At 38.8% G+C, this 13,692-nt stretch overlaps 2 protein-coding genes across 7 annotated transcripts in view; both read left to right on the top strand.

The window, feature by feature from the left end:
* Positions 1 to 4,658, top strand: part of LOC107712504 (phospholipid phosphatase 1-like) — a 7,282-nt gene extending 2,624 nt beyond the window's left edge. Inside the window, exons 3-7 of one of the 3 annotated variants that reach the window (XM_016517776.1) lie at positions 268 to 539; positions 705 to 762; positions 1,798 to 1,974; positions 3,412 to 3,524; positions 4,127 to 4,658. In XM_016517776.1, coding sequence (XP_016373262.1) covers positions 268 to 539; positions 705 to 762; positions 1,798 to 1,974; positions 3,412 to 3,524; positions 4,127 to 4,136 — 630 coding nt within the window. In that variant the 3' untranslated portion in view covers positions 4,137 to 4,658. Of the gene's footprint in view, positions 1 to 267; positions 540 to 704; positions 763 to 1,797; positions 1,975 to 3,411; positions 3,761 to 4,126 lie in introns of those variants that run through there. The other 2 variants (XM_016517794.1, XM_016517785.1) reach the window with 2 other exon arrangements.
* Positions 4,659 to 5,248: 590 nt separating this feature from the next.
* The window catches only part of ark2cb (arkadia (RNF111) C-terminal like ring finger ubiquitin ligase 2Cb), a 12,252-nt gene continuing 3,808 nt past the window's right edge, over positions 5,249 to 13,692 (top strand). The window contains exons 1-4 of one of the 4 annotated variants that reach the window (XM_016517760.1): positions 5,249 to 5,453; positions 10,464 to 10,773; positions 12,151 to 12,285; positions 12,359 to 12,482. In XM_016517760.1, coding sequence (XP_016373246.1) covers positions 5,393 to 5,453; positions 10,464 to 10,773; positions 12,151 to 12,285; positions 12,359 to 12,482 — 630 coding nt within the window. In that variant the 5' untranslated portion in view covers positions 5,249 to 5,392. Of the gene's footprint in view, positions 5,454 to 6,217; positions 6,616 to 9,889; positions 10,774 to 12,150; positions 12,286 to 12,358; positions 12,483 to 13,692 lie in introns of those variants that run through there. The other 3 variants (XM_016517753.1, XR_001636800.1, XR_001636799.1) reach the window with 3 other exon arrangements.

Here is a 13,692-nt window from a genome sequence, read left to right as displayed (position 1 = left end):
GAGACTATCAGCCAATCACTGTGTGCATAGTTAATAAGCTTGATGACATCATGCATAGCAATGAGCTCAGCCCCGCCCCCTTACTTTCAGCTTAAGACTTCTCTCTGTTCCTTAGTACAAGTTTGCAGCTTTGTGAATAGGTTTTAAGAGAAAACTATTTTTTACTGCTATTTAGGAGAACTCTTAGTGGTAAGATACAATGTTTTGTGAATACGGGCCCCGATCTCAGATGAAAACATCATGCATTTTGTTTTCTCTTCACCACAGATAATCTTCAGTGAGTGTTTTTCCTTGTATGTGCGGTCCAGCGCTTCTTTGAGTTATGAGTATATAGCGTGTGTGTATAAGGCCGTGGGATCATTCGTGTTTGGAGCGGCGTTGAGTCAGTCTCTGACCGACATCGCCAAATACACCATCGGCCGACTGCGGCCGCACTTTCTGACTGTGTGTAAACCGCACTGGAGCCTCATTGACTGTAAATCCGGTTATATTGAGAACTTCACATGCACAGGAGATCCAGTCATCATCAATGAAGGCCGGTGAGTGCAAAACAGTGCAACTAACACTCGCATTCAGAAAGTAACATTTTTACATTTTTACACTTTTGCATTGAATCTGTGAGTGCATTGTTTGATTTAGAAAAGAACACATTGTTCTGGTTGCGTCTGGTTTGCTAATGATGACGTACAATCTTCTACCGACAGGCTTTCCTTTTATTCTGGCCACTCATCATTCTCCATGTACTGTATGCTGTTTCTTGCTGTAAGTGTGTTTTTATGACAGCATCTGTTTCATTCAATTTAAAGCAAAATGCTACAGGCAAAACCACTGTTTTTTTTTTTATGCACTAACATCACAAACTCCAGGGAAGACGATGATGTTGATAAAAATAAAACTAGGTTTATTAAATAACTCGATATGCGAGACCGCATGCTATACACAAACAGTGTATAGGCTGGAAACAGAGTAACATAGATACTGGGAAAATAAGGGTTAAATGACTAACACCTGTGCAGATTAAAGGAGTTGCCATGACAACTGAAGATGAATAGTGGCGGGAAAACTTGAACAAAGGAAGACGGGAAACTAATGAAAACAAACTAAAATCCGTGATAATGAAACTAACTAAACAGAAGCGTGACCGCAGTCCTCTTTCAGTCTGGTGGAAAGCAAATATCCAAAACTTCTTTTATTGCACTTCATCTATTTGCGTCTGTAGATTTCAATTCTCCGAAGTCGCTTACACACACAAAACAGATGACGGTTTGTTCACATTTCATTCACACCGATTTATACAACATTTCACTCCTAAAAACATGTTTGATTTCAGTCTGTTGGCAGTATTTTCTGATTTATCGAGTGATAAAAAGAGAAATCCATCCTTTAACTCTAATGTGACGACAAAATCAACCCAATTATCCAATCAGGACAAACTCTTATAGACTTGTTTTACAAGATGGACCCAGAAAAACGTTTACAATTACTTTCAAAAGTACATATTTAAAGAATCTTTTATATAATTGTATTATTTGTGTATTGTGTGCTACTGTACTGTTTTTCTAATGTATAATCTTTGAAGCTGTGCGGCAATAAACTTAAACCAAGTCAAGTCTGACATTATCCAGTCTTTAGATTTATGTGCTGGAAATGCATTCAAAATTGATGCATATTTAATTAGATAATGCCTCATTTGAATATTAATCAACTGGAGCATTATAGTGATATCTACTTGTTTACATTTTTACCCTATTCACCTTAAGTGATGTTTATCATATACATATATATTTCTCTTTACAGCTGTATGTCCAGTCTAGACTGAGAGCAAGTTGGGCTCGACTGCTTCGGCCGACTCTGCAGTTCTCTTTCCTCGCGGCGTCTCTTTACGTGGGTCTGTCGCGCGTCTCTGATTATAAACACCACTGGAGTGACGTTCTCACTGGACTCGTACAGGGAGCCGCCGTGGCATTGTTTACTGTAAGTGAGGCTTGCTGGACTCGTACAGGGAGCCGCCGTGGCACTGTTTACTGTAAGTGTTGTTAATATCTCGGGCTGAAGGTGTTCTTACGTCGATGCTGCTGCCCAGTCTGGAGCCGAAGTCGCTGCGGCCGCTCCGGAAATCTCCCTGATCCTTTTCCCTGATGATCTCCAGCACCAGCTCCCGCGCTTGCTGTAGAACACACACTCAAGAGTCAGACACGTGTCTCAAACATCATCTGTGACTGGGGTGTATTTGTAGCAATAGTCAACAATACATTGTATGGGTCAAAATTATATATATTTTTTTATGCCAAAAATCATTAGGATATTAAGTAAAGATCATGTTCCGTGAAGATATTTTGTATATTTCCTACCGTAAATATATCAAAACTTAATTTTTGATTAGTAATATGCATTGCTAAGAACTTCATTTGAACAACTTTAAAGATGATTTTCTCAATATTTAGATTTTATTGTACCCTCAGATTCCAGATTTTCAAATAGTTGTATCTCAGCTAGGGCTGCACGATTAATCGAATGCGATTGTCATGTAATCAGCAGTAAATCATCATCACGTGCTTTCAGATGGAGCAGCATTTACTACACAGAGCCGTAGTTCACTGACAAGTTACGCAAAAAAAAATCGCACACGATTTTATCGCGCGATTCTGAAATCGAAGAAATCGTTCGCAATAATGCCAGCTGTTTGCGTAGCTTCTCAGTGAAATACGGCTCTGTGTAGTAAATGCTGCTCCATCTGAAAGCACATGAAAATACCACATTTAATAACATATTTTTACTCTAAACTCACTTCATAACGTCAGTCGAGTGTTTGAAATAAATCCTTCTGTGAGATGATGTGGCTTCTTACACAGAATAAGACACACAACATATTTCATAGTATTTAAGCAAAAGGCATTGCATTATAAATATACTTTATTTTAATGAAAATTATAATAATAAGAACTCGGATAAACCGTATATTGCCATAGTCATGTGTTTATTAGTCACGTTGAATCAATGAAAGCAGTTGAATCTTCTGTTTATTCAGCTGCAGCGATAGGCAATTTCTGGGTTTCTTCTGCGAGGTTTATTTGGAGTTTCAGCGCGAGAGCGCCCTCTGGCCTTCGGATGGAGATTTACTACTGATCACAGAACCGTGCTTCACTGAAAGATACGCATGACAATCACAGCTTCTGTCGAATCGTGATCTCGATTCCATTTCGATTTATCGTGCAGCCCTAATCTCAGCCAAATATTGTCCTATCCTAGCAAACCATACATCAATGGAGCGCTTATTTATTCAGCTTTATTCAGATTATGTATAAATCTCAATTTCAAAAAATTGACCCTTATGACTGGTTTTGTGCTCCAGGGTCACATATCTGCATGCCATGCTGTAACCAACACACTTCTCTCTCTCTCTCAACGCAGGTGTTCTTTGTATCGGATCTGTTCAACGCCAAACGCACGTCAGATAAAGATGAGATCTCGCACGCGAGTCTTCAGGAGACGTCAGATCCACCGAACCACTACGACAGCACAGAGTGAGACAGAACGCACTGTCCTTCCTTCCATCCTTACAGTAACATGCAATCCTTTCCACAACTGATTCACTTTTATAATATTACTGGGGGAAAAATGTCATTTTTCATAATGCACAGCAGTAGAGAAGAATAAAATATCATCATGATAAATACAGCGGCAGTGCAACAATATTTGCTCTGCAGTGGCTGTATATGTGACCCTGCAGCACAAAAGCAGTGTTAAGTCGCTGGGGTATATTTGTAGCAATAGCCAACAATTTGGACAACTTTAAAGATGATTTTCTCAATATTTAGATTTTTTTGCACCCTCAGATTCCAGGTTTTCAAATATTGTCCGATCCTAACAAACCATACATCAATGTTAAGCTTATCTCAATTTCAAACGGACCCTTATGACTGGTTTTGTGCTCCAGGGTCACATATACACTCGCCAGTGTAAAAATTGGTTTCTCTTTCCTTGCAGACCTCATAGGGTTATTTATTCAACTAAAGGTTCCTGCTCAGTGTCAGTGAATCATGAATAGCATTGGGAATTATGCAGTACAAGAACATAAAAGAAAAACATTCCCATCATGCCACTAAATGTTAAACTTTTGCTGCAGTGCGTTTTAGGTCCTACTGGGCTTTCAGGAATCCAGATGGCTGTTTTCCCACTTGATTTTGACATGACACGGCTCTTTCAACACACTTAAAACAGATGCAAATAAAGCTTCTTCACTGGAAACGATGGTTTCATGAAGAACCTTTAATATGTATGGGACCTTTTCCATTGCATTATAGTGGAAAACGATTTTTTAGATTATTAAAATGTTCTTCGCATTAAGAAAAGATGGTTCACTGAAAGGTTCTTTGGGGACCAAAAATGGTTCTTCTATGGCATCTTTTTTTTTAAGAGCGTATGCATCCCTATCCATCAAACAATCCAACATTTCTATCTGATAATATTAGTAACCAACATATGCAAGTGTAAATGTCTTATTTCAGCTAGGTTGTTTTTAAATGTGAAATAAAGACTGTTACAACCAATGCTTTGTACACTTGACTCTAAGACACTATTTTATGATTTACAGTTGTTTAAAGTTTTTTTGTTGTTGTTGTTGTATCAAATTGTCAAAAGAAAAAGGAAAGTAGGTATGGGCCAAAAATGAAAAACCAAAGTGTCTCATAATTCAATTAATTCTTTGGTATATTTTATTCATTTGTTATTGTTTTTTATATAAAAATACAAATGGTTGTATTATGATGTTTAATGCAAAATGAATTCAATTAACTTTGTGGGTTTTGTTTTTCATTTTTATTGTTATTTTTAATGCAAATGGTAAGAACACAAGCTGTAAATATCCAAGCACTTGAATAACAATTTTTGCCTTTGAATGCATCGTACAAAAATATTTTGTTTTTGCTGCTTTATTTTTAATTAATTGGCAGCTGTGCTAGTGAACCAATGAAACATGGTACTGTAAAATATTTTTTTTTTTTTGCTGAAATTAAAGCTCTGCCAGATCAACTGTGGTGTAGTTATTGATATTCAACTTATCATCATAATCATTTTGTCCTCAGTGGCGCCTCTAGCGGTCAGATTTATGTGCTGGTTTCGAGCTTTGGCCATTTTGATTCACTCGGTTCGCTCGAATCTGTTTAAAACGCGATTCGCGGATTCGATCGAATCCTTCCTTACAGGTACATGCTTCGCGACTCGGTTCGATTGAATCGTTAAGAAGAACCGATTCAACAGAGCGATTTGTTGGCGAATCGAACGCCGCCGCCGCTGTTCTTTGTCTTCGCGGTGACTGCATATGATCCCGCTGAATGTACATTATTTATTCCTCCGTTTACAGTCTGTATTCATCAAACAGAAGATCTGAAGGATGGTGTTAGTTCATGTCGGATATTTGGTTCTTCCTGTCTTTGGCTCAGTGAGAAATAGAGGTATTTATAACACATTATTTCACGATCAGATCACATCTAAGGGCCTTTGCTTGTTTAATGCATGATTATAAAACCCCACGACTGATCCATATGCTGCTGTAGGTCCTAACTGAGGAGAAAATTAGTAAAAACCAGGTGATATGTTTTTTTTTGTTTAGCGAATCGGAGGTTTGATTCAGATCTGAGGTAATAATCTGTTAGCTAGCCGAGCGAAGGACGCTTTCCGCGTCAGATTTCACTTTAAAATGCATTTAAAATCAACCAATTGGCTTATATGAAGGATATTCGTTTTATCTGACAGATTGTCGATTCGTTTTATCGTGTATTTGAGCGCTGTATGTATTTGTTGAGGTTTATTTGTGAGATTTGGTTTTACCTCAGAAAGCTAAAGATGCTAATTCAGGCCTGAGCTCAACGGACAACAAATAAAACATCAACACATCAGTTATTAACTAGAGTCTTGTAATGCTCATTTGTATAAAATTTATGAATAAATGGCTAGGGTTGTGTCAGCCTCAGAAAGTATCTGCAGTTCATCAAACAAAAGCTGATGTCTAAAAACATCGATTATTTTTGAGCAATTATCGTTCTGGAACACAGCTTAATCATTTAAACCAGCGTGCTGATTGTCTAAAGAGGAAAAACACACTAAACTTGACCTCCATCACTGATTTCATGAAGCTTTTTTGATTTCTGTTTCTGATCTTCTGTCTCATGGTTTGATTTCATGTGCTTTATTTCTGTTCTTATCTCCTGTCTCATAGTCTATGGAGGCTGAATCTACATTCTGCATTATCAGATCATTGTGTTTTAATGATCATCTGTGTTCTGATCCCTCCTCATTTCCTATTTCCATCAGAAGACGACAAACATCTCAGATCTGCTCCCTTCCCGAGAACAAACACACACTAAAACCAGAGCTAACACATTTAGAGCATAAACTACTGTCTGTATGTCAAGTGCTGTAGTTTAACCCACATCCGTAGCTCTAGAAGAGTGACTCGTGTATGTCCCATTCAGCTTTGGTAGTCGACATGTTTGTAAATTCCTGTAAAATGGATGCATTTGGATGCAAAACCTTTAGCTGTCACCTGCATAACGTGTGCTCCATTCATCGCACTTCTGATTTTACACGATCATTCACAGTCATGTTTGAGGAAAAGCAAAAAAACCCACCCAAATGAGTAACACGTCAACTAGCTGACGATTGGCTCCAATTGCATCGAATCCAAATTGCGTCCAAAATGCCATCCATTTGGCAGGGATGTTGATTTCCTGCACTGCTACTGAGATCCTCTATTAGAGCAATGCAAATGTCTATTGTTTGGTTGTGGTCTCTCTACCTTTTGTTCTGGTAATAGACTTCAGTGCATGAATCACATTATTTTGATTCTACATTGAATAGACTCCAATGTAATCTTTCTGTAGTAAAGATGTACTGTAACGTGCTGTAGCCAATGCATCTGCTCATTGGATGTTGCTTTTGTTCTGTTAACCCTGTACTGAGCATGGTGGGCCTTGCTATTGGTCAATGTTGTTTTATTTGTTGCATGGACTTATTATCATGACACAAATCCACATATACTAATATTTTTCAATAAAGAATATAGTATTTTTCCTAACCTCCAGTGTGCTTCTTGCTGATTTCCATTTATTGTCTCCCCCCACCTCCTCCCTCTGCTGTGACCGATAGACTGATTTCCTCGCTTTTTTCACCATGAGATCTCAATGAGTTGATCTGTGGTCATTTACGCTCATCGCTGAGGCACTTAAAGGTGCAGTGTGCGTTCACGATGACCGTAGACGTCCAAAATTTGAACGAGATCCTACTAGATCCGTTTCCAATCACGGTCTTACCGCCGCACCTTTAAGTCTTCTCACTGTAAACGATCCGGATGCAATGTAAACGTGGCATTTCTCTGTGGCGTGTCCAGGTATCCACACATTTCATCTCTGTGATTGAATCTTTTCTCACTAACACACAGCGAGCGATGGGCATGTCCCATTTCTCTGTGTGACACATTCTACATGATTTCGTCTGGTGATTTAGGCTTATGTGTTGTCGATTCCTTCATTCTGAAGTCTGTGCGTGTCTGCTAGCAGAAAGTAGAGTGGAGAAATGGGTAATTCTGCTTTTCTGTGTCTCATTTTTTCCCATTTCTACTATGATAGTGAAGTGTTCTCAAACCCATACAGTGGTGCATTGATTCATTTCCTCATTCATTTGTTGTCTTGCAAGTAGCTGGCAGATAACTCCATCACAACACCACAAACTCGGTCTCAATCCATCTTTCAAACATTCACCCGTCTTTCATTATTAATACACAGTGAAACATCAGTAGTACTTCTGAAGGAAGGACATTTAACTTCTATGCAGCCTATTTGATGTAAAGTTAGCCTTTTGCAACAGGAGTTATAGCCTAGTCATGCCAGGACATGCAATTATTGCTCTACAAATTAATGTTCACATGTCAGCTCATAATAAAGCATGCTAACTGCATGTCTTGCCCCTGCACCAGCAAAAGCCTTGGGTTCCTGTGATGTCTGCTGCTTCTGATGTTATTTTGCCTCTATGGACCAAATTGAATGTTTAGAGTTGAAGGGTTAATCACTCCTCTTGGATAAATCACAGTAAACATGTTCCTAAAGGTAAAGAGTCAGTCCTAGAACAACATTCCTATCAACCAAACAGATTTCAGACTCGTTCTTAACTCTTCAGGAGTGGGCAATGGATGAGGTCTGGACTATGATTGTTGTTCCAGAACCAACAGAGGCTGTTGATTCAGGAAGATGTCCTACTTCATGTCCATTGAGATGTCATTGGCTTTGAGATTTTGTTTTGCCAGCACATGGATATTGCTTTGGAAAATAGTTCCCACACACGTATCCAAAGTTCTGTCATTATAAAACGCAAATCCCTTCATTGATAATGCGTGACGGGCTAACAGCTCGCATGAAAACACAGCAGCTTCGGTCTAAATCCAGAGCACTGAGACTTTTAATGTTCGCTCAGACATTTGGCTGAGAACCTAAAGCAGCTGTGGATTCCTTCAGCTGTCCAGGATCTCCATCTCTCAGTCTGCTTTTGGTAGTCGCTAAATAACTAGGCCGTTCACATCTGCTGTGCCGAGGTGAGGAGACACTTCTGTTCACAGCTGTAGAATACGGTTGATATATGCATGATTATTTCCCCAAAAAACTGTTAAACACAGCCAACTTCATTGGACAACTCAATCACAAAGCATTCAAGAAAAGTTGAGACTTAAGAAAAGTAATTGATGGATCTGATCATGTTATCCATCAGGATGTTCTACCAATGCTAGGATGACACAAATCCACATATACTAATATTTTTCAATAAAGAATATAGTATTTTTCCTAACCTCCAGTGTGCTTCTTGCTGATTTCCATTTATTGTCTCCCCCCACCTCCTCCCTCTGCTGTGACCGATAGACTGATTTCCTCGCTTTTTTCACCATGAGATCTCAATGAGTTGATCTGTGGTCATTTACGCTCATCGCTGAGGCACTTAAAGGTGCAGTGTGCGTTCACGATGACCGTAGACGTCCAAAATTTGAACGAGATCCTACTAGATCCGTTTCCAATCACGGTCTTACCGCCGCACCTTTAAGTCTTCTCACTGTAAACGATCCGGATGCAATGTAAACGTGGCATTTCTCTGTGGCGTGTCCAGGTATCCACACATTTCATCTCTGTGATTGAATCTTTTCTCACTAACACACAGCGAGCGATGGGCATGTCCCATTTCTCTGTGTGACACATTCTACATGATTTCGTCTGGTGATTTAGGCTTATGTGTTTTCGATTCCTTCATTCTGAAGTCTGTGCGTGTCTGCTAGCAGAAAGTAGAGTGGAGAAATGGGTAATTCTGCTTTTCTGTGTCTCATTCCGTTCACATCTGCTGTGCCGAGGTGAGGAGACACTTCTGTTCACAGCTGTAGAATACGGTTGATATATGCATGATTATTTCCCCAAAAAACTGTTAAACACAGCCAACTTCATTGGACAACTCAATCACAAAGCATTCAAGAAAAGTTGAGACTTAAGAAAAGTAATTGATGGATCTGATCATGTTATCCATCAGGATGTTCTACCAATGCTAGGTCTAGGGTTAGTGGTCCATATTTGTTTTAATGCTTTGTAACATTACCAATGTAATCTTTATCTTTAGGTTTGGGCTTTATTGGTTTGGGAACCAGTTGGAAACCACACAGTTTGGTTTCCAAAAGAGCAACGATTCTACAATGAGAGTGATACCTGAAAAGTTCAGTGACCTGTTGCATAAACTTTTATCTAAGATAGTCATCAAACTTTTCTCCAGGACTGGTTGTAATTTTTAAAGATCAGTTACTTATGCCTGATGAAGGTCATAGGACTGGAACGTTTTGATACGTGGGATTTATTCGTATTCGCTTTGATCAGTTACTTAAAAAGGTAGACTTGTCTAATTTGAACCTGAAAGGTAAAACTGGCTTGGCTAACAGCTAGTTAAGACAAGTGTTTATGCAACTGGCCTCATGACTCATAACCAGTTGATATATGCCACGTGAACTAGACTTGTGCATCATGCTATTGTAAATATGACTATTTAAAACGAATTGGGGTATTGTATTGTTGTAGAGTGACAAAGTGTTTGGATAGAAGAAAACGGACAAAATTGAACCGCAAAATGTGAGAGGTTGAACTAGTTGCAAGTCATGATATTTACGTTAATTGGTGAACGGCACTGACTTCAGTTACCTGTTCACACCGTCTAATCCGATAATAAGTTTGATTCCCAATCCTAAACACTAACTGTGTGAATAATAGCATCCCAAACCAAAATATTAACACAAACACGCTGTTCAAACACAATTCGCTCACCTTCACTCTTAATTTCCCATCACACCCCACTGCTGATGATTGATTTCTTCAGGAAAGGAGGAAGGCCAGCGTCCAGCAGCGGTTTAATCCCATTCATAATTCACTCTGATGTCATTGTTGTTGCAGGATCTCATTTTAGCAGGCATCAGCACAGTCATGCTACCTCTTGCCGGCATTTCCACGTAGGCCCCCAGGCCCAAATCCCTGTTGATTTCCCAATGCCCCATCCAGGACAATCTCAGACAGGAATGAGCCATCACCTTGGCCCCGCGCACCAGCCAGCCGCGGCGTTACATCCACCCCTCAACCACATACCAGCACCACCGTTCCAGGACATCCCGGCCCCACCCTTCCTACCTCAGGCTTTACACCAGCAATACCTCATCCAGCAGCAGATCCTGGAGGCCCAGCACAGGAGGATACTTCCACAGCCCAGGTATGACAGCTTTTCAGCTCATAATCAACCATACTTCACAAGTTCGCCTGCCCATCCAGTCTTAAGACCATAGTTAATGGTAAACGAGCTTGGTTTGCTGTCCTCAAAGGAGGCTCGAACCCAAGGCTTGTGGTACTATGTAGAGGGATGGCAGAATTGCCACTGGGATGGTGCTCCTTATGTACGCTCATAATTAATGATTAGTGTCTTTGTGAACTTTATTTAGAAGTTCATTTATGTTCTTGAGGCAAGATACTACAAGCAAAAACATAGTTTTTTCATTGACTGGTTTTGAGAATTTGGGTGATTTGGCTTTTCATAATGTATTCACTGCAAAAAAAATGATTCTCTTAGTGTTCTAAAAAATTCTTGAATCAAGATGAATTTACTGTACAAGTAAAATGACTTAAGATATATCTTGTTTTCTGTAAAAAATAAAATTAAAAAAAAAGTGTTAGTTTTTGCTTAAAACAAGCAAAAATATCTGCCAATGGGGCAAGAAAAATAATCTTGTTTAGCTTTTGAATTAAGATTATTTTTCTTACCCCATTGGCAGATATCTTTGCTTGTTTTAAGCAAAAACTAAGAAAATTTTGATTTTTTTTTTTTTTTTTGAAAACAAGATTTAATATTTTAAATAATTGTACTTGTCAAGTAAATGCATCTTGATTCAAGAATGTTTAGATATTTATTCTAGAAAACAAGACACACACACTAAGAAAATAATTTTTTGCCGTGTTGCTTCAGACTAGTGGAAAGAATGCGTCCAAAATACACTTTTAAGTGTTTATTTCATTGCACTCTTTAAGCCTTTTCTCCACTTCAGCAGCACTTACACCAAATTTTAGTTTAATTCCTATTTATATTCTGAAGGGCTTTACAGAGGGGTTTGCTCATTTATCATTCACCAGGTTATCTTTCATTCCTAAAAACATGTTTTTACATAACATTTTATTTCTCTGTCTTTTGACTGTATTTTCTGAATTATGGAGTGAAAATCCAACCTTTAACTCTAATATGACAACAAAATCAAACATTCATTTCATCAATCATACATTTCTATTCTGGAAATGTATGCAAATTAGTGCATATTTAAACATAATATTTTTTTGAAAACTTGCAATACAAAAACGTTTGCAATTCCTAATGTAATCAATCAACTGGGGAAGTATGGTGATATCTATTAGTTTAATTTTTAACCCTATTCACCTGTAGTGTCTTAATGCATCTTCCATGTCTTACTGAGAAGAATTCATCAGTGGTTATTTTCATATCCAAACTAGTAAAATATTTGTTTTTCTGGTATATTATTATAATCGGTTCAGGCATTCATCCAGCTGACTCGGTCTCTAATAGTTTGGTTGTGATTTTTCCCAGCAGACATGCTCCAGACCGAACCCTTCCCCATCCGCAGACGCTGCGGCCGCCGTATGAATACCCTCCATCCATTCACATTCCCCCACCGCCGCCGGTGCCGCAGCAGCCGCGCTACCTTGCCGAAGGAACAGACTGGTACGTCTGTATTCAGTGACTTTGGTTTGGTTTGGCTTTGACCGACTGACATCGTTTCTATGTTCGTGTTCAGGGATCTTAGTGTGGATCCAGGCCTGCCGCAGTACCACGTCTCTCCCCTCACTCAACATTATCAGCATTACTTGACCTCTCCACGACTGCACCACTTCCCCAGGAACACCACCTCGGCACAAGTGGTCAGTCTGAGCCTTCTGTACCCACTGCAATCCAGTGTTGGGGGTAGTAATGCATTACAAGTAACGCGAGTTATGTAATCAGATTACTTAAAGTAAAGTAACACATTACTTTTTAATTTAGAAGGACATATCTGAGTTACTTTTTCAAATAAGCGAATCCAGTTACTTTGTTTCCCATGTCTTGACTGACAGCTTTTGTGTTGCCATGGTGACAGCGGAAAAAAAGCAGCAAAGCCAGCTGTTTTGTACAGCTAAAAATGGCTTAAAGCGGATGAGACTGGAAGCTAGACCCATTCAATTTACTGAATTTGGGCTTTTTATACAGTATCACTGTCTTCAACCAGCCATGTTAAGCTTTTTTATAATGGTTTTCTATTAGAGGAAAACACTTCACATGCATGCACTTTGCGTTCATATCCTCGGCTGCTTGCCTGCATACAGTTTGCATCATCAGTACACTGAGTTTGGCCTTTAAATATTACTTTCTTAATGCATTAAGCCACGTTAAGTTTTTTTTTCTTTATAACTCTCTTCTATGGGAGGAAAATGCGTAACATGAAACTTTACGCATTGCTTTCATAATCCTTTCAGAAAGGCAAAGAATATCCACAGCTATTTTAGACATATCAACATTAGTTATTGTTAATTTTCAAAGTGTAATTGGTCATTTAAATGTATGTTTTTAAAAGGAAAAAGTATCAGTATCAGTATCAGTATCAGTGATACTGGCCCTGAATTTACTTGGTATCGGATCGATGCCAAAATTTGCAGTGTCGCCCAGCTCTAGTGCAGAGGCGTTGTGCGCACTGTGAACATGATCTTACTGTAGTTCTAGACTAAACATGAACATGCATGTGTTTACTCATCTCACCTGCACAAAAACAGATTCAGTGTTCCTCAAAAGGAATAAAAACAGTCAAATGCAAACCTGCAATAATTAAATGTCATTTATGTATTTAATCCCATTTTATTAACTAATGTCTTCGCTACTGACCTTCGATGATCCACTTCAACCATACTAAGCAAAAATGACACATTTGTTACATTTGTGTTATTGCTGAATAGTGTTGAACTTTCTTCTCCTGCGTCATATTCGTCATGCGATTTGTTTGAGGCCCTCTACTTACTGTACAGACGTGAATTTACATTTCCTTCAGCCTGAGGCGTATTCATTTCACTTTTACATTTGTAAAATAACTTTTTTATATTA

This window comes from Sinocyclocheilus rhinocerous, unplaced genomic scaffold (assembly GCF_001515625.1).
Source record: "Sinocyclocheilus rhinocerous isolate Xijiao unplaced genomic scaffold, SAMN03320098_v1.1 scaffold493, whole genome shotgun sequence".
In the NCBI taxonomy this organism is placed as follows: domain Eukaryota; kingdom Metazoa; phylum Chordata; class Actinopteri; order Cypriniformes; family Cyprinidae; genus Sinocyclocheilus; species Sinocyclocheilus rhinocerous.
This window is presented reverse-complemented; position numbering and strand designations above follow the sequence as displayed.